We start from the raw sequence: 20927 nt of genomic DNA, 5'->3' as shown, positions 1-20927 counted from the left end.
TCTTCCATGCTTGCTATCTCTGCGAAGCCGTACGTTTCCTACATGCTTTGCAGCCATCTTTTCCCGTATTCCGGGTGAAAGACTTTCCATAGATGAATTTCGTGAACTGTGACTACTGTTCAAGTTTGTGCAGCGGACGACGTCCAAGAATGGTATGAATTCGAAAACACGCGGGCACATCGTGCCGGGTCGCGGAGAATTTCAGCCCGGCAATTTTAGAGGCACCCTCTAAGCTTGAAGTTCGTTCTGCTTGATCAAGTTTTCAATCTTCCTTGCAGTTTGAATTAACGAGGTTCAACTGTTCTTATTATATGGCAGCTTGGGTATTGACAGCGCATGCGAACAAGGCCTGAAAAATCGAGCAGTCATTTGTGGTGCCTCCGAAATTTCAGGCGCTCTTATACATCGGGTTTGTGGGCCAAGTGACGATGCTTTGAAGAATTCCAAATAATGAAGCAGGTCCGAAAAATGAGAGGTCCGAATTTTCAGTCGTTGACTGTATGCAGTAGACTCCCTTTAAGGCATGAGACCACTTCAAAAATATTTGTTTCATCGTAATGCTGCGTAGTTCATTCCTGAATGGACTAAAACAAAAATTTTCTAATTAACACTGTTACAAAGGTACAGCTAAAGTTGTCACCCCCCTTATCTCGCAAAGCCAAAACTGAAAGTTTTCGAGCCAAATAAAAACCTAATTTCTGCGGTATTTGCATTTTTGTAATGGGGCAACGGACGCTGCCATTGTCCCGTTTTCGACGCAGTTGCACTCTCTTCTTTGTTGGCTGCCTTGATGGCAACAAAGAGTTAACATGAGCGGCATAAATGAGGCACAAATAGCTAAGCCTATCTAAGCCAGCATGTCCTACTGCCTCCATTGAATCCAAGATGGTTCCTTTCACGGCAGATAAGGACCCATTGTTTGTGACGGCGATGCCCTCTCACATCTATGTTGAGTCGGAAAACGAATTTTTGGTCATAAAGACTATCTTCACAACATTTCTGGCATCTATACTAATCCGAAAAATTGAACTTTCGGACTCCACTGGCTCTGAAATATGGATCATGATCATGTACATGTTCATATGAGGTGCCTGACGGTGCTTTAGTAAAGTCCGAACATCGTGCAGGTCTGAATTATTGGAGTGTGAAAAATCGGTTGGCTGCTGTATGGCACGGTGCATGAAGTGAGCTGAACAGGGAGGGCATGAAGCATTCATGTCATCCTACATGAAAACAGCATTGGTTTACTTTTTTTCTTTTCACTGCCTCTTTTTTGCTTTCTCTCTTTTGCAGAGGCTGCTGTTTTTTTTGTGCGTGTATGTGTGCTTTTTTTCCCGTCTTGATTTTAGGATCTGAGTGCTCTGAAGGTGTCCAGCTGGTTAGCTGTACATCTGTCTCATATCCAGCTTCTTCCACAGTGTAGCTGTTATCACTCTACGAGCAGGTGCACCATGCACCTTTCCATCTGCTGCAGGCATTGCCCATGGGGCACTGATATCTGTCCACAACTATGCTGCGATAAGTTGTACTGTAACGCCTTGTCAATGAAAAATTCGGCTCCCAACTTCCCTAAGTCAAGAAGTGGGTCTACTCTCTGCCTCGTCTTTTAGTCCGCTGGTGGCAACACGTTACACGCGTATGATGCCGAGATCTGGCATCTCTGCACCACACAGAGGCAGGAGCAAAGGTGCCCAGTCTTTTCTGCATTGGCAAAAAAGCTTCCCTGCATGGAATCGCACCCCCGCAAGACAGCTTATCTGCACAGTGACGCAAGGTTGCACAGAAGGTATCTTGTTAGGCCACACTTTCTTGTGCAAAGGTGTTTTATATATTTCTGCTCGAAAGTGTCGCGTAGACACTGTGTGAGTGCCGTTGTGCGGGGTCGCTGCGGTTCGCAGTCACTGCAAAAGTTCGTCTTAATGAAATCACGCGCGAAACAGTTTGTCTTAAACAGATTTACTTTTGAGGCCCTAGAAAAATTAAAAATAAATCACTCACTCAGGGTAACTGAAGCTGAAGGCTATGCGTGAACATGCCGCTGCTTTATTTCAAAGGCAACAGTTCAAAAGTTTTGCACGTGATGCAGTTGAGTGTAGAAAAGCCTGCCACACATTAATGCACGGTGCCTGCACCGCAACGGTGACCACTGTCATCTGTGTGTGGCTCTGCCTCTGTTTCTTGCAGCTGCTGCTTCAAGCTGCCCAGTCCTGCGCCCGTTTGCAGCTTTTTTTACCTTCATTATTTCATGTTGCTGTGTCATAGCCTTCCCATCCTCAACAGCCCGCACCGCTTTCTTTCTGCATCATAGCCACTCTTTTTTTACCCTTACATAGGGGTGTGCGAATATTTGAAATTTTCGAATATCGAATAAAATACGGTCCTATTTTATTGTTTGAACAAATCAAATAAAACATGCTCAAAATTATTTTGAAGAAATCGGATATGATGTCAAGTTTTGAACAGCTTTCGAATAATGGACATGGAGTTCGAATTGGACACATAGTTTTCTTTGATGGCTGTTTCGTGAACAGGGCCCATTGCAAACAGCATGCTAAAGTGATTGGTCTGCGTGTGCAGCACCACGATGCGGTCCATTCATGTGGCGTCGTTCATGATGTTCAGACATATGGCCTCCAAGACTAGGTGACACGTCAGGGTTCATCCAGGTTGAGCAAACTCTGCCTTCATGCCCAACATCGGAGCCCATGGCTTATAGTGCTTATCCATCACATCAACTGTTCTATGGTGCTTGTTTGTTCACCATCGTCGTCTGTAGCAAAAGGTAATTTCTAATACTTATGACGTAACGTTCAGAGAGCTGATATGCTCACTTCATGCTGCGTGCCCCTTGTGGAGATTGCTGTTGCGTCTTCTGACTGCTAGAGCTCTAACTCCATTATTTATAGCACTGCTGCTAGTGCTTAACTGTTTCGAATGAATATTCTTTTTGTATGAACATTCACACAAGTAGCAAATAATCATATAAATGTTTGATTCATATCCGATTTGGTTTTAGCTACACTATTCGTATTCAGTTTGGTGCTGAACCTAGACTGTTAGTATTTGATTCGGTTTCAAAAAAGTACTATTTGCACACCCTTACCCATGCATGGCGTGCCCTTTGCCTCAGTAGCTTAAACGTTATCCATGAGTTGGCTTCTCCTCATAGCTAATGGGCCTTGCAGTTGAGCTATTTTACAGATATGGTGAGGAAAGAAAAGTTTGAGCAATATTCTTACCTTGGTTCCAATATAACATGAAGTGCATTCTGAAGTAGATAAGTCAAGGAAAAAAAATTGCATTATGGACCCTCATCCCCAGATTTTTGGAGCAGCAGGTGAGTCCTGCATTGCGGCCCCGTACACCCCAAGCCACCATACTGTTGGGAGGTTCCAAACTGAAAGCTCGGATTGAACGTTGCTCCCATCCCAAAAGACACTGCACAAAGGGAGATGGGTAGGGGGCAGTGTACCCCCCTTATAATTGTCAAGTTCAGGTTGAAAGTGTATTACCGTATTTACTCGCATAATGATCGCACTTTTTTTCTAAAAAAATTGACGCGAATTTAGGGGTGCGATCATTACGCGGGGTAAATTTTTAACAAAAAATTTTTGAGCCCCGAAAACGCAAACAAGTTGCAGGTCAGACTACCCTTGTCACTCGGGCGCGCTACCCGCAGTTACGCCGCTAAACGCGGTTATCGCGAACCGATCTCGGCTTACGTCGTTAACTGACAAGATAGAGTGCGAAAAGCACACGAGCTGGCCCGCTTCAAGAACGTACTTTCTTCGCACTAAATCACGTTTCAAGAACAACGCATCAAAATAGGCAGTGTGTATAGTGCTGTGCGACGGCGCTTTTATGCGGCCTTCGATCTCGTCCGATAGCGCGGCAACAGCGTACGACAGCAACGTCCCGCGTCGCTCAAGCTATGCATTTTCCTGCCGTTACGCCGAAGAATGTCCGGTCCCTGCTGCATCGTTAAAGTAGGCGACAAATTCGGAACGCTCTCAGCACCAGATTCCGCGAGCTTACCGCAATGGTGCCGCCCGCGAGCGCAGCGGACGGCGGCGCTCTGTACTCCCTAGTCGTCGCTAGGCCTAACTTGTTTCGTATCGAAGCCACAGTGGACAGCGCTTTTGAACTGACCAACGCTATAATATATGTTCTACTTACAATGCTGACGTACTGACAACCTAATTGTTTCGTATTAAAAGAAATATATACGATCGATTTCAGCGACGCCTTAGCAGCGGAGCTGGCGTGCAAACAGATCGGGTCACTCGCGCTGCAACGGCGGCTGCGAACGTAAAACTAGCTTGTATCGCAGTTATTACCCCCTACCAGCAACTAGGTACCGGCCAGCGATCCTCAAGAAGGATTCATTTTTGACGTTCCGGTATCCCAGGGCTTTTTACGAGAACAGTTAAGTTTAGCCGTGTCACCGTGTCACTTCGTTGCACCGTGACCCAGAACGGTGGCGAGCCTTGCGACAACTGCGAACCCTGTTTCGAGATTACCGCAGATAAGTTTGGTATCGGCGATTATGCATAACCGCATTCAGACTGTCCGTGTGACTGCAGGTCAGCCAACAGGCGGCTGTCGCTGCAATGCTGACAGAGCAAGATGGTCATCTGCACGTGCCATCTTTCAGACAGATAGCAAGTATGATCATCGTCGGCTAGACTCGACATCGTCGACAAATTGCAGCGGCAATTTCCGGGTGCGATCATTATGTGGGGAATAAAAAATTTTGAATTTTGCCAACAAAATTCGAGGGCGCGATCATTATGCGAGTGCGATCATTATGCGAGTAAATACGGTAATGTATATTTCCATGTATAAGTTGACCCTTTTTTTTTCTTTTTTTCATTTTACAAAATTTGTTATCCACAATTGGAACGTCGAAGGACATGCGGAGGAGACCTATTTATTGGGTCTAATGTAGTTCCGGCTGAGATGCGGGCAATGCTTGCCCTTTTCCAGTGCTCACTCCCGCCAGGATGCATGGAGCTGTGTCAGAAAGAAAAAAAAAAGTCAATTTATATGCAGATTGCTTTCACTATCAAAGATTCTAACTGCACATAATTTACCCGGCTCGATCTCACTGGTGATTGCAGTCTTGGACAAGTGGTAGGTAGCACAATAGGAAATTTCTGATAACCTGTGAAGTGGGCGTGACACCATGCTATGAAACTAGAGGACCATTGGCAGTAGGGTTTGCGGCTTACCGGATTCTTCAGCTAGGCCAGACACAAACAAGTGTGGCAGGCATGGAAGGAGCACTGTTTTATTGCATTTCATCTCCAGCTGTGTTCGGCAGCTTGCCTTGAAACTGTGTCGTTATGTGTCGGTTGCTTTGAGATATCCTGTACTGTGCATGCACCATGGTTCCATACCATGGGAAGCTTGGTTGTTGAAGTTTTTTTTATATGCTGCCTGTTATTACTTCCCATTCGAGCTGCATTAGCCTGAGAAATTTTCACTACTGTTCCAGGACAAAGTACTTCAGATACGATTGGAGTACATCGTACATGCTGTGGAAAAAAAGGAATGGCCTGTGCCTCGCCAAGGTTTCACCTTGTTGCCAGCCACTCCTACAGAGTCACCTTCTTCACCTGTGGCCTCATCTGTGGCCTCTGGTTCTGAACAAACTCCACATGCCACTCCTGAACATATTGCCACCCCTGTGATTGTACGGGAGCAACACCCTCCACCGCCACCTCCCCCTCCCCCAGTTCTCCTTCCCGACTTGGCAGCACGACTGTCCCCAGCAATTGTGACTCCCAGTGTGGCAGCCACTGCAACTGGCATAGCTGCAGCAACCACTGTCTCATCAACGGTGGAAATGGCTCCAGTTGTGTCCGTGTCTGCTGGTCCTCACAGTCCTATCCCACCAGCACCAGTACGTGGTCATTTCAAAGCAGTTTTCGTTTTAATAGCTTGGTTACATGAGGACAAATTCAAGCTTTGATTTTTTTCTTTAAAAAATTCTAGAATGATGACTTGCTCAGAGGAACAAGGCGGCGAAGAAGGAGACGAAGGTTCGAAATAGAGGCAGAGAGAGGTCAGTATCAAAGAGGTAGTGTGTTTGCAAAAGTGCTTACTTCTTGTTGGTACTGATGCAGCCAAGCTACGAGCACTTCTGTCCCACAACTTGCAACAGCAGCAACTGAAGCAACTCCAGCAGTTCCTGGCGCCCCCTCCACCACCCAGCACCAGCAGTCTGCCCAGCACACTGGCCACAGCCACTGCTCCTGTGAGCACAGTGGCCCCGAGCACACCTCCAGGGGCAGTGGCCGCTGCTGCTGCTGCTGCTGCGGTCGCCGCTGCGACCCCAGTAGCAGCCCCATCCCCTCAGGCGGCCCACCGCGAGGAGCCCAGCAAGGTGCCCCCACCACCACCTGCACACCAGGGCTCCTCATCTGTACGGGGAGGGCCGACCAGTGCTCTGGGCATGCTGGACCTGCGGGTCAAAGCAGCACCCACTCCTCCACCTGCCAAGGCCAGCACACCGGCCCCACCTTCCGAGGAGCCGCCCATGGACCTGAGCTCCGGGGGCTCGGCACCCACTACTTCCAATTTGTCTGCGGCGGCCACCATGGTGCCATCTGTGCGGTCGGCCCTCCTGAACGGATCCGTAGCCGCCAGCCGGGGTCGAGGAGGTGGGCGTGGCCGACGCTCAGGTGGCAGCCGCATCGATGCCCTGGCCCTCAATCTGCAAGCGCGCAAGCAGCAACAGCTGCGCGAGGAGCATAGACAGCCAGGCTCGAGTGCAGATGAGCGCGAAGATTCGGACGCCTCATCAACAACCTCGGCTCCGGCCTTGCCCCCACCAACTCCCATGGCGCTCCCAATGTCCGGTGGAAAGCTGCATGTAGATGAAAAGGAGTTAGAGCGGCTGCTAGCAAGAAAGGTGTGTTTTGCGCACATGCAACATGTTTTCCCTTTTCCAAAGTAAAACCTGTATATTTTGAAATCGCTTTATTCACAATTTTGATTTATGTGACACTGAAATATTTTCTGGCCCTGCTGCTGTGGCTCAGTGGTTAGGGCACTTAGCTGCTGAGTCCGAAGATGCAGGTTTGATCCGGGTCATTGTGGCTGCATTTCAATGGTTGTGAAATACAATGCGTCCGTATACTGTGCACCTTAATGGGACCGACCAACCACTACCTGGATAATTTGTTATCTTGAGAGTAGAATTATTTTAATAGTGTGTAGGTTTCTTGGTAGAGCACGCAAAGAATAAATTCTTAGGAAATGACATCTGTAGTGGTGGCTGCGGAAGCCTAAATCATTTGGTGTGATCTAACATATGCCATACAGGGGCGCTTTAATTCAAATGTTTTTGAGGTCTTAAAATTGACAACGCAAATTTTGCATGCTAACTAGATTGCTACCTGGATAATTTATTATCTCTGGTTCTGACTTTGGAGACCTACTGTGAGTGTACACTGTGCCGACTATGCTGTATGCATTTTTTTTCGTATCAAGTTAAACCTTCCAGCAACGTACGGGGTTATGCTGTATAAAATGCCACAATGCAGATGCTTCTGCACCTGAGTACAGGCCTAGAGGTGGGCTTAACTGAAAGTTACACAGTCTAGGTGTTTCAAATCGCAGCACTTTGAGCTCCAGAGCTGTCATTTGCTTTTCGATGCTTCATGCACTGCCATGATGAGCAGGTGGCATCTTAGAAAGAATTTCCATGTAGGAGGGAAAATTTCTAGCGGTAATGTATAAGATTCCCTGTATGACCTCCAGGACGTTGGCAGAGTGGCCAAATTTTCAAGGAGGCTGAAAGAACATACACAAGTGCAGTCATGCATCAAATGCAGTTATGGTTCATGCCTATCTATACAATCACTGCGCCTGCTGGAACACCGCCACCATCACAGTAAAGCAGGTCAGAGGAAGGATGGTAATGTGCTAATTATGTAACATGTGCATGCTGCTTGCTAACCATATGTCCATTTAAATTTTTGGATTTGAATACAGTATTATTTAACCATGGTGCCAAGCTGACAACTCTCTATTATTTTCTGTAGAGCCGCCACGAGGAGCCCCCCAAATCCCACAAGAGCCCTGCAGTGCCCCTGTCTCTGTCTTCTATGCTGTCTTCAAGTGTTCTGCCTCATGGTGCAGACGTTCCCAGCAGTAGTCGACAAGTCAGGGGTGAGAATGGATTTTTGTGAATTGTGCTTGAACCAAAGTCATGGAAGGTCTAAGTGAAGAGGACAACATTTGTCAATTTTTTGCTGTAATGCTGATTAGGTACCATTTAGAAATCCATACCTAGTACCAGGTGCTGTTTTCTCTTCTACCATGCGAAATTGTTCGATCAAGTGCATCAGCACAAGCGTGGCTGCGAGGCAGCACGAGGCCTTAGAAATGCATGCACTATTTCAATGCCTGGGCGCATAGTGCGCACAGCATAGAAGTGTTCATGCAGTCACCTCTTAGCTATTTAAAACTGGCTGTGATGCCAATAAAAGACATTTATGTCAAAGTGCAGTTTAAAATTTTTCAGGCAAGCACAGCACTTGTTTGACTGTCAGAGTATGCAATCGGATCGGCTAAAATTTAGGGAACGGGAACTTTGTTGAATTATGCAGGCCTGAATTGCAGAAAGAATTGGGTGGGTTTGAGGTGGTATAGGTAAATGTTGTCCAACCCTGTGAGGGATTTTGTCGTGCATGTGCTGCAGTGATCTTGTGTTTGAAATTTTGGGCTTTACTGAAAATACATCTTCATTGGGAGGTGCTGGCACCTGCTAGGACTTACAAGAAGTGTTGCGGAAGTGTTTTTGCTACCTTTTAGCATAGTTTACAGTTATGGTTTCGTGTAGTTTCCATTTCTCCTTGTGCATCATCTGGTCTCGTAGGGACATGCAAACGTTCATCTGTATTTTGATTGGTGCTGTTCTTGGTTTATTATTACCAGCCCTCATGGGGTGTTATCACTGTGCACTTTGTTTACTTAGTTTCCTTCAAGTGTTTCAGATACCTGGTAAAGTCTCATTATGTCTGCACATGCTTCCTTCTCTTCTGGGGGAGGCAGTGATGGCTTTTATGACTTGGATTATGTATTAATTACGGAGTCTGAATCAGAGAAGGATAACTTGTCTTCATGCAAGGAACTAAATTTCACTAGTTCTCACTTTGAGCCTACACAGCCGCAACATCCTGGAGGTGAGCGTGATGCGACAGTGCCCGATGGTGCTGCACCTAGCGAAGGTACCATGTGTGCGTTAAAGGGACACTGAGGAGAAATTGAAGTTGGCTAGTATCAACAGAATACCAGCTCCTGATTACAAAAACGCCACTCGTACTGACAACAAAGCTCTTGTAACGTAGAAAAGAGCAAGAACCAAAATACAGGTATCGCCGCCACAGGCCAAACTCGCAAGTACAAGTGTGATGACGTCATAGGACAAAGCAGTGTTGCTAGAACCAATGGTTCTAGCAACTCTAGGACCCGAGAAGCCACAAATCCCTGAGGCGCAGCCAATGCATGCGCAAATGGCCTTGACCTCGCCAGATGGCGCCACGTGCCCGGCAGCTACGCGCGCTCCTGAAGCATCGGGACCAATCAGCGCCTGTTTTACGGCGGTAGGCGGGCTCCCGGTATTCCGCTAGCGGTAACAAGGTACACGGTATGCTAAAGATGTCTATTTGCGAGAACTTCGTTGACGACTTCGAGAACGAGATCCATCGTAACGCTGGCAAAACGCCAGTGCAAACGTAATCGAAGCGACTGTAGCGACGGCCGCAATAGCCGATAGATGCCTTCAACGTGCGGCCGACGGTAGCTTTCTTTTCGGCTGCTGCTAGGCCGCACTGCTGGCCGCCAGAAATCACGGAGTCTGCGGTACGTCATGCGCACGTCATGTTTCACGTCACTTAGTCCTGTGTCGTCATAGGAGAATCCCAAGTTTGAATCAGAGCGGCGGGGAAAACTTTTTCAACTTCGAATCCAAATTTCTTAGAAATAAATGCATCTTTCGCTGCCGGCCAAGTGGCAACAAAGCCATGACATGCCGAACTATGGGATTTTACTACGAAAAAAATATTAATAGTGCTCTCCTCAGTGTCCCTTTAATACTAGGATTATGCGAATACCGTATTTACTCACTTAATAGGCGCACCTCCAGTTTGGTCGCGAAAAATCGGATATTTTTATCTCCGCGCATAATAGGTGTACCCTAAACTTGGCACTGTGATCAATACTGTGATCAAAACTGACCCCCCTCAATCTCAGGTGGAAAAAAAAAACACACAAGCACGTTCACAACACAAGCTTATTTTATCAACTGACTACTAGTGCTCACTACTGTTGCTGCCATTGCAGCTGCTGCATACGCCCAGCACGTACAGCGACATTGCGTGGAACAGCCGTGCATGCCGAATTCTGCATACAGTTTTCAGGGATGCTCACTTCGGCCCATGAAAACCTCTCCTGTTGTGCTAAAATTGCAACGCTCGGCAGCAGCACACAAAAGTCACGACTACGGTGAACTAATACGCTACCACAACTGATAGGAATAGCGGGAGCTTGAAGCAAAGAAAAAGTTGACGATGATGATGGTGGCCCCGGGCTCTGGTGCCATCCGTGGGTGGCACCTGGAAGCTCCTGTGTGCGTGTGTGGCCTCCGAGATTAAGCGACCTGTTACAGTCGAACCCGGATATATCGAACCCGCATATTTCGAATTATTGGCTATATCGAACACACAGATTACCCCCTTGAAAATACTACGTAAAAGTATAGGACAGTTGCGTTGTATATCGAATTCCATTTTCGGCGGACATTGGATATATCGAACGCCGCGCCGCGCCGCGCCGCGCCGCACCCCTGGAAGGTGCGCTTTCCCCAAAGACATTCCTGTCCGGTCCTCAGCCGCCTCAGCGGAGAACATTTCCGCAGTCAGTCAGCAGGCGCAGGGCCCTTCCCCCCCCCCCCCCCCCCCCCCCCCCCCCCCCCCCCCCGTTTTTGCGCCCCACCGGCGCAAGCTTTCCCGCTCCTCCTGTACCGCCGGCGTGTGCTCCGTCAAGGTCATTGGAGCTCAGCGAAAAGAGCGCGCGGCATGGAGACGCGCGACGACGGTTCTAAGCCACGCTTCTTGGGGAAAGGAAGAGAGAGGGAAAACGGCCGCTCGTGGGCACATCGTGGGTCTGGGGAAAAGAGAGCTCAGAAAAAAAAAAAAAAAAACGAAGCCCAGAGCGCCGATCTTTCTCCCTGCTCTTTCTTTTCCCTCTGTCGTTCCTTCGCAGCCGCGTTGACTGCCGCTGGCATAGGCTTCGCTCCTATCGCTCCATCTGCGCCTCGCGTGTTTTTTTTTTTTTTATGTGTGTGTGTGCCTGTGTTTCAACGCGCAACGTGAAGCAGGCCCCAGTAGCCAACTGTTTTGGCAAGGCAGGCCTTGAAGTGGCCGGAGATGAATGTCCGGAAGATTTAGATGACGATGAGTGCTTGGACGACGCGTTTCGCGACTTGTCCAATTTTCTCGGCGCCGTTCCGTCCGAAGTGACTGTTGAGGACTTAAACGCTGACAGCGAAGTTCAAGCGGTAGCTGGTGTTCAAGACGCCGACTCCAGCGACGACGAGGGCAACTGTGTTGTCGAAGAAACGCGTCCGTGTGCAGCCACTGAACTGGCGTCAGCGTTAGCCTGATTCGGCGCTGTTGCAGCGAAATGGAAGGCACTGTGCTCTCGCACCTCGACAGTCTCGAGAAGATCGAGGCCAGTGTTTTGAACTTCGTTACCCAGGGGAAAAAGCAGCCCAAAATGAGCGATTTTTTTTTTCCGCGAAATAAAGCGCTTTCACATTGCGTGCCCATACTATGTGATTCGCGGCCGTTCCAAACGGTAAGCCACAATTTGTTATGATCGGGAGTGCAGTTTTAGCCTATATCTGTATATCGAATTTTCGCTATATCGAACTATTTTCTGATCCCCTTCGAATTCGATATATCCGGGTTCGACTGTACTCGCAGCTGGAGCTGATCACGGAGGCCATGGCGTGTTCATTTCAAAGGCTATTCCCGCGTGGGTCGTGGAAAGTTTGGCTGCAGCCCTTACACGGATCTTTTATTTTTTTTTAACATTTCCTTTGGGAAAACACTGTGCGGCCCCCGTACACGTGTGCGGCCCTTACATGTGTGTGTTTGTATGGTATGTTCAGTTTTAAAGCTCAAGAATGCGAGTCAAGAAATTTTCAGAAATTTTATTCTACGTAATAGGCGCACCCCGAACTTTGAGCCGGATTTTCTGGGGAAAAAAAAAAAAAAAGTGTGCCTATTATGCGAGTAAATACTGACGTTTCGAATGTCAAAGTGAATAATGATCCAGGGCATGGACACTTGCCGCACCACCACGAGTCACCTATGTAGTGAGGCAAAGTGTGCCACCTGCCATCCTAGAGGGCACAGCTTGGTGCTCAGCAGTTAGATATTATTCGTTTTATGGCAAACCGCATTTGATGTACAGTCAAACCCACTTATAACAATACTGGCTATAACAATATATCATATATCTATAACAATATATCAATATATCAGCAATATATCAGTTGCGGCACCATGAGCTTTACCATGTGCTATAGTTAAATAAACCACTTATAGCAATGCTGTTGTAGCAAATTGTCGGTTGTAACAATTAAATCTGGTCATTGAGTTTTTACCATAAAAAACAAAAACATGGAAATGCTGCAAACGCACCAGCAAAACCGCGCTTACAACACAAAAGCACGTGCATGTGGAGCCGACCAACGAACCGTGCCAGCACAGCGACACTGGAAAAGCAAGAGAACCCTTGACCATGCACTCGGACACACCACCACCAGGTGCAGGATGCTTGCTTTTGCCACCAATGCAGGCAGGAAAAACAATGGGTGCGTTCCCCTGTTCAAAAGGCCCGTGCAGAGAAGTAGGAAGCCTTGGTGCAGCAGTTCATTATTAACATTTCTGAGGGGTGCACTGCTGGCAAAAAGGAAGCGCCCCAGTGGGCTTTTCTTTGTTTTTACATTCTGCACTACAGCTGGCACCAAGAGCGCGTGCATTGCCCCATCTTCTCCTGTTCTTGAGTAACTTGGCCACGTCCCCCACTTCGTGGATTTCATGTGTCCGAAGGGCAGGCGTCACCGCGTCGGGCTGGTGCGTTACTGCATTGGCCACACGCCATACATGCGGTGCATGCGCATTGCCAGCATGGTTTTTATTTTGTTAGCTGTCACCGTACCCTTGATTCTGCAAGCTCCTTGGTTTTCCCATAAGAGTTGCTTCCGGAAAGCAAGCTTCATTCCCATCGGTGCTGTGATGACAGTGGTTGGGTCATCAGTGAATGGTTATGATTGCGGCGCTTCAAGCCGAAGAATTCTTGCACGCTGGTTTTAACCCAGTTTTAACAGTTATCGGTTATAACAATGGTATTTCCATGGTACTTCAATATTGTTATAAGTGGGTTTGACTGTATAACATATGCTTGTGTGTGTTAAAAATATTTAGGAACAGTTTGATATTAGTCAGTAATTTGTAATAATATCCTTATTCATAGTTGGATTCCCCCTCTTGATCTCGTAGAGGGAAATTTAGTTAAAGATGATTGTTGTAGGATTCTTGACGTCTTGAAGATTCGTTTTTGCTCAATCACATTGCAAGAGGACACTTTAGGAGAGGTTAACTTTTATAACAATTAAAAGCACAAAGGAGGATACAAGCAAGGAGAAAACATATTTACACTTGACTGGCTCGCAGTTCTAGGTGACGAAACCAGCCCTCGGTCCTGCCGAAGCAGCGGGTTTTAAATCCTATGTCCCCGCCCTCGGTGGGAGAATAACCAATCAAGTACTATACAGTCGCCGACCGATTTTTCGGACCCTCAAGGGACCGAGATGGGGTCCGGAAAATCAGGCAGTCCGAAAAAACGAATTCACGCAAAAAAAGTAACTCTATTGGCTGATCCCGGGCTGGCGTTGCATATGTCTCCTCGCCCAACGCCGCCTCTCCTCCTCCTCTTCTCTTCTCGCCCAACGCCGCCTCTCCCCCTCCTCTTCTCGCCCAACGCCGCCTCTCCTCCTCCTCTTCTCCGTTCCTTCTTTCACCACCTCCTCTACTTGCCTCCTCCCCCACATCGTTTTGAGAGCCGTCGGGCCTCATCGCATCTCCAGCGCTGCGTGCTACCACGGCGCTCTCGCGGGCTTGCTGCCGCCGGCCTGGCGTTGCATGTCAGTGCTCACGCGCGCTTCAACGAAACGTCTTGATACTGCTACTCGGGGTTCAACAGACCCCTGCGATGACAAAACGCCGGCTGTAAGCCGCCCTAGGCTAATATCGCATCTCCAGCGCTGCGTGCTACCACGGCGCTCTCGCGGGCTTGCTGCCGCCGGCCTGCCGTTGGATAATTAAATGCTCATGTGACGAACCGTGTGATACTGCCTTGCTGGCGTTGTTACACAACTCTCTCTATAGTGCAAGCATGCCGAGCATTTAGGTACATCATAGTTTTCAGAATTACTGTAAATTTGTTCACCGATTGTCTCTTTGTGAAGTTATAATTGATGATAAAGTGCCATAGTTATTCCCGTTAAATAAGGATTTCTCGTAAAGTAGTTGGTGGAGCTAGGCGTTTTAAGTTAACGAATAAGCACTAATTTACCCTAACGAGCAAAGTATTTTGTTCCTTTTTTTTCGCTAACGCCTACAACACTGTTTATATCTCATTATCACAATTGTTTTTATGACGTGACACGACTGTTCTTACGTCGCCGCGCACGTGAAAGTGCGTGGCGCGAAACGACTGCACCATGTGTCTGCGCACAGGCGACTTGGTGTAGAGAGAGGAACTCGAGTGAGACACAGCTGGAAGCATCGTGCCGCATGCTCTGCCGAGGCGCGATTGGTGGCCCCGAGAGGGACCGTTGAAAAAAAAAAGCTGCCAAAGCAGCTTTGAGAGAAGAGGAGGAGGAGAGGCGGCGTTGGGCGAGGAGACGTATCAGTCCGGGATCAGCCACTGTATTTCTCGAGCGGCTTGAAAAAGTGGTCAATGTGCCTCTGCGGGGCGCTACGTTGCCGTACAAGTAAGTCGGCTTGCACGTCGGCAAGGGTGACGTTCTCGCTGTACACAGCCGAAAGCACCATCAGAGCGCGGGTTAGTTCATTGCTAGTTGGCAGCACAGTCTCTGGCTCCTCACTGTCAGAGCCCGAGTCATCGCTTTCCAGCACCTGGCGAACAATTTCGTCGTCGGTAAGCTCAGCGCAGAGCTCGATCTCGCTGTCAGCGTTGGCAAACTGCTCCAGCGACACTTCCACGGGAACGGCTCCTGCAGCGCGCAAGTGCTCGATGAGGTCAGCAGATGAAGACGGCTGATCAGATTCACTGGCGCTATCATCGGATGACGACGGCACTTCGTCTCTGATCGCGAAACCCGCGTGGCGGAAGCAATTCCGCAGTGTGTCCTCGGTCACCGCCTTCCATGCATCGGAAAGCATGCCGAGTGCAGACAGCAAGTTGACACTGTAAGTTTTGCCGCTGTCCACGCATAACACCATGCGACTAAGCACGCGTGACCGATATAGGTGCTTGAGGGTCCGGATAACGCCTTGGTCCATGGGCTGTAGTAGGGACGTCGTGTTCGGCGGCAAGAATTCCAGCTGCATAGCTTTCAGGTCCCTGACATGGCCATGTGCAGCGCAGTTGTCCACCAGCATGAGAACTTTGCGCCCTTGGCGCTCAAACTTTTTGTCCAGCTTCCGGATGTAGCCTTCGAAAATCTGCTGAGTTACCCAAGCCTTCTTGTTGGCTTCGTACAGCACTGGAACACGCGCTCCTTTAAAACATCTTGGATTTTTTGATTTCCCGATCACCAGCATCGGGAGCTTTTCAGTGCCGAGCATGTTGCAGCCGACAAGGACTGTCAGCCGTTCCTTGCTGTGCTTGCCACCGTGGCAAGGGTCGCCAGCGAAAGCAAGGGTTTTTTCCGGTAACAGCTTATAAAACAGCCCGGTTTCATCACAATTAAATATATCTTCGGGCGCGAACTGCTGGAGCAATGACTGCAGCTTGCCACACCGATAGCTTTCAACAGCCGCCTCGTCAACCGCGGCACTCTCGCCGCACATTTTTTTGAAGCTGAGGTCGTGTCTCCGCTTAAAATTTCGGACCCAACCATCGCTGAACTTGCAGCCTTCAATATTCATCTGCAGCGCCAGTGTTTCTGCTTTTTTTTTCAAAACATCACCGGACACCGGCACCTGTCTGGCAATCATGGATTTCAGCCACACCAGAATGGCTTCCTCAAGCTTCGGGTAGGCACCTTGGCTGATGTTCTTTTGGCGGGATCCGGATGACTTCTCGGCGGCTTCTAGGAGTTTTACCTTGTTTTTTAGGTAATCCGAGATCGTCTGCTTCGAGATCGCAAATTGCTTGGCAACGTCCGCTTGCGATCGGCCACTTTCCACTTGCCTGATAATGGCGGCCTTCTTTTCGATAGTCAAACGGCTGTAATTTCCTCGCTTTAGTACTTTCGTCGCGGAGGCGGACGAGGACGGCGTTGTCGCGGACGAGGACGGCGTTATCGGCGCCATCGGTAACCGCCTGTAGTTGACGCGGCGATAACCAGCACAACACACCACACGTGAATCGACCACGGCGACTGACGGCTGTAAACAGGACCGTAGCACGGCAGAGCTAACACTGGCGGGGCGACGTAGGCACAAAGGAGGTGCAGTAAGCGATGCCTGCTATCGAGGCTATACTGGGTACGCTAGGTTCCGGTTCCGATGGCGTGATCAGGTTCCGGTTCCGATGTCGTGATCATATGACACGTGGGTTCGAGGTTGCAGAAAACCAAAATGGCAGCGACCAGAAAAGCAAAATGGCGCTGGCGTTGTTTACGTTTTCGTTAGCTCTCGAGTCGCCAATCGAAAGAAAAAGTCCGGAAAATCGAAAGAGAAGGATTTCAAGCGTCCGAAATTTTGGTCGGTGTTATACATTGGCTCTATGGAGCGCGTGGCGGTGCCATGGCAAGGTCCGGATTTTCAGGCAGGTCCGGAAAATTGGGCGTCCGAAATATTGGTCGGCGACTGTACAAACATCCACCCAATAACTTATTGGGGAAAGGAAAATACCACCAATCAGCAGTTGGGGAAAGAATAACACAACCAATGAATGATTGGGGAAAGAAGGTAACTCATCGCGACACTGTACACATATGCACACTTTCCACCATCACGATTTCGGATAATTATGCTTTCCCGCTGCGAGCTTCGCGAACACTCGCTTTCCCAACGTCCGGTTGCCGCCAAGTTCGAGGAACGCCATTTCAACTCATCTGTTTCTCGTCGTCGCTACTCATGCCTGCAGCTAGCGTGACAATATGTCAAAGCATGCCGCTGCAGACATGGTACAAAGAGCCACACACTGTGGCGCGGGTCAGCCTCGCCGTACACACGTGCACACAGGATGCCGCCTAACGACTGAGTCCATGAGGGGAGTTTGACGTCTCCTGTAATCCCCCGCCATTCGGCGCCTCCCTTCTCCCGCTGGGTTCACTGACCCCTTTCTGTGCGGTTGTACGGAGGGCCTAAGAAAAAGGACTTAATGGGCATTCCCATAAAGCGACCGGATGCAGCAAACAAAACACGGCACCGCGAACTTCACTTTCATTATAACGAGCTTTGACTATTTGACCAACATTTCGGCGAGAACAAATTTACGCTCTGCCACCTAATTTTTTTACAGCCCATGCATAAGACGATAGCTTGTTCAAATGCCGCTGAGAACTGTCACTGATTTTCGGGAGGAGTCACTCGCTGCGTGGTTGAGCAGCTGAGAAGAATTTTTTGTGGCGAGGCCTTTAAAGCTCGCGGCCGATGTACAGTCGTGCGCAAAAGTGGAGAGACCACGGGAATGGCGGTGGTTGCGATTTGTTTGTGTATAAAGGTGTGTCTGGAAGAAATGGGTAGAAAGACGGGTTAACTTATTTGGTCAGGCACCCTATTCATATCTCAAAAGCAGCCGCTGCGCCGTGAGAAAGTGCTAGCGCGCAGTTCTGTCAGTTCGTGTGGTCTCTCCACTTTTGCGCACGGGTGTACATGAAGGCGTAGTGAAACTCGTGCTTGTCTTCGTATCAGTCTTATCTGAGAATCTTTTACTGTGCGGAAGTAAAAGCTCCACATGGTAAAGGTGTTAGCAACTGCTGTAAAGCCATTTTTTAGGAAGTTTTATAAGATTCTACCCGTCTTATCATATACTGCAGCCTCATTCCTCGTGTTACAGTTGTGTATTTCATTGTTTTTGTTACCTGTTTCGTCCCCATAAAAGCGACCCTCACATTGTATTCGTCGTGTTTTTCTCTCTCTCTCCTGTGTTTCACGTTCACAAAGTCTGCCCTCGTGTTGCAATCATGGTTGCATTACCTTTTGGGTAAATCGGTAATTACCCGAGGAAACTGATAGGTATGTCGCTCCCACCTGGGACAGTTAATAACTTGAAATCTCAACAGAGGTCTTTTATTTGCATTTTTTTACATGTGCCTGCATCACTGTATTGAGGATTCAGTTCACATGCTTCTTCAGTTGCTTTCCTGGTGCAGTAATCACAACCTGTGCTACTGAAGCACTGGTGGCTTTTGCTTAGGTTATGAAAGTTAAAATTGATCTCTGTGCCCTCTTTGCTCTTTGGCAGACATCCCCAGCCTGAGCAGCGTGGCTACTAGCCTCCCTGGCGCGAACAAGGCTGTGGATTCTCGCGGCGGTTCTTCGGCCCTTCAGCAGCAGCAGCAGCAGGCGGCAGGGCAGGCTTCGGCAGCAGCAGCCATGCATCAAGACCTCAAGCGCTGGCTGGATGACCATCCTGAGCTGATGGCCAGCCACCCAAGCTTGACAGCCGCTGCAGCGGCCATGGCCTTCTCGCCCATACCCTCTCTGTCAAGCCATGTAAGTCCACGTAGCTTAGACACTGTGCTAAAGCAGGGGTTCTATTTCTTTAAGGGTAAAGCCCCATAATTTATCATAATTTGGCTTTTGTATTTTGGCTCTCTGATGAATTGTGTCTTGTACAGTTAAACTTCGATTTAATGAAGTCTGTAAAATCAGCTGCTGGCCTCGTAATACTGAAATTTCACTGCATTGAAATTTGTCTCCTAGCATGCTAAGAATCTGGCAAAAAAACACGCTGCGGACAACTTGTGGGAAAAACCTTTATTTGCGATATTAAAGGGGTCCTTTATTACTTCTGTCTGCCCTTCCTCACGAGCCGCCTCAGCACACCTATCTTGGCAGCCACCTTGTGGATGACAGGAACGAAGGAAGTTTTGGGTTTGCTGGAAGTTGGGTTTGCATCATACTTAAAACACACCGCCGATATGACGGCGCATTCCACCGCTGCCACGCCGTCCCCATCCCTACCCTCCTGTCTTTCTCAGTATCGGCAGGAGCGAGAATGAACAGTGTCCTCCAGTCACCAACCAATGAAATGAAAACAGGCCCACGCCACTCCTCGTGTTTTCAGCCATAAGCGCAAGTGTGTCTCTTTGCACATACGTACACGCACCGTCTGAGTGAGAAACGAGGTTGTCAGGTGTGACGTGCCGCCGTTCTTCACTGTTGACAGGTGTGCCAACGGTGCTGACCTTTCCAGTCCTATTACCAGGCTTTGGGCGTCTGTAAACGCATTAAACGTGGTGCATTGCCTTTGGGCACTAGTAGTGCGTCGCATTCGGCACAGATTTTGGGTGAGATAGCGAGAGCCACGGGCTGGACTGACAGGTTGCCAAGGCTGCACATACGCTCATGCCAGCCTTGTTCATACTACCTTAGATGGCACGGCCAGTAGTGTGCTCGCCACAGTGATCGTCGTCATATACAGTGGAACCTCGATTATACGACGTTCAGGGGACCGCGCGAAACCGTCGTATAATCCGGGTGTCGTATAATCGAAAATCAAAGAATGCGGCCAGTGGCGCTCGGCCTTGCGCCGAAAACTGTTGAACGGCTTCAAGCCCGCGGCAAGTACGCCAGTCAGATTAAAAAAGACAAAACCCAGCATTTGTTTGAAACAGATTTGCAAAAAAATCTTTATTACTGTTTAAAAAAAAAATCGGTAATTTTTTTTTTGCACTTTTGCCCAACCTCGGCGCATCAACTTCCTTTCAAGGGCTGCCACGTCCGGCAGTAGGTTGCCAACATCGTCGCGCGCGCAAGCAAAGCGCCAGATGTTGTCGACGCTCTGCAACATGTCCGCGTAACTAGGAATGGGAGCACAAACCACTGCATCGTTGTCCACTTCCTCTTCGTCGGAAGTTTTAACTTCGGGGCACATGGCATCCATTACTTCCATTACAAAAAGCGCCGTGGACGCCGCTGTCCTCGCTTGGGCGAGCGCGGCCTCGCCCGCTTATCTGTTTTTTCATCAGCGTCCGCTCCTGCGGACGCATCTGTTGCTGGGACGCGCGTCTTATCTTTTCTCTTTATCTTTCCTCTGATCTTTTAACTCTCCTCTATCTGCACTTGGCAGCGGTGGTGGCATGGCTCGAGCCAGTGGGCGGGCCCGTGCACTTTCCTTTTCATCCTTCTCTCAGTCGCAACAACAACGCGCAGGACGCGCCTCCTGGGGACTCCGACTGCACAGGCTCGACGAAAAAGAGAGCAAGTGCACTTGGCGGCCTCGGCAACGCTCTCTTCCGCGCAAAAACGGGGGTGCTTAGATTCGCATGCGAAGTTTTTTTTTTTCAGAAATTTTTTCCCGAAAAAGGGGGGGTGCTTAGAATCGCGCAAATACGGTACATCCCGGCCTGCGTTTGCTGACGACCTGTTTTGACGGACGGTACGAGCCAGCCGTCGCCAGCCGTCGTACGAAGCGGGGTCCTTCTAAAATTTGCGTCGTATAACCAAGGTTTTTAATGCATTGTCTCTATGGGGGTTTTGCCG

At 48.9% G+C, this 20927-nt stretch overlaps 1 protein-coding gene across 4 annotated transcripts in view; it reads left to right on the top strand.

Annotated features, from left to right (window-relative positions):
* The window catches only part of kis (chromodomain helicase DNA binding protein kismet), a 128306-nt gene that overhangs the window by 94179 nt on the left and 13200 nt on the right, over positions 1-20927 (top strand). For all 4 annotated transcript variants that reach the window (XM_089579789.1, XM_089579787.1, XM_089579788.1 and 1 more), the window contains 5 exons: positions 5498-5905; positions 5998-6067; positions 6129-6916; positions 8052-8178; positions 18685-18935. In XM_089579789.1, the coding sequence (XP_089435915.1) occupies positions 5498-5905; positions 5998-6067; positions 6129-6916; positions 8052-8178; positions 18685-18935 (1644 nt within the window). The remainder of the gene's footprint in view (positions 1-5497; positions 5906-5997; positions 6068-6128; positions 6917-8051; positions 8179-18684; positions 18936-20927) is intronic.

This window comes from Amblyomma mixtum, chromosome 3, assembly GCF_055824585.1.
Source record: "Amblyomma mixtum isolate Tamu chromosome 3, ASM5582458v1, whole genome shotgun sequence".
NCBI classification, from domain to species: Eukaryota; Metazoa; Arthropoda; class Arachnida; order Ixodida; family Ixodidae; genus Amblyomma; species Amblyomma mixtum.
This window is presented reverse-complemented; position numbering and strand designations above follow the sequence as displayed.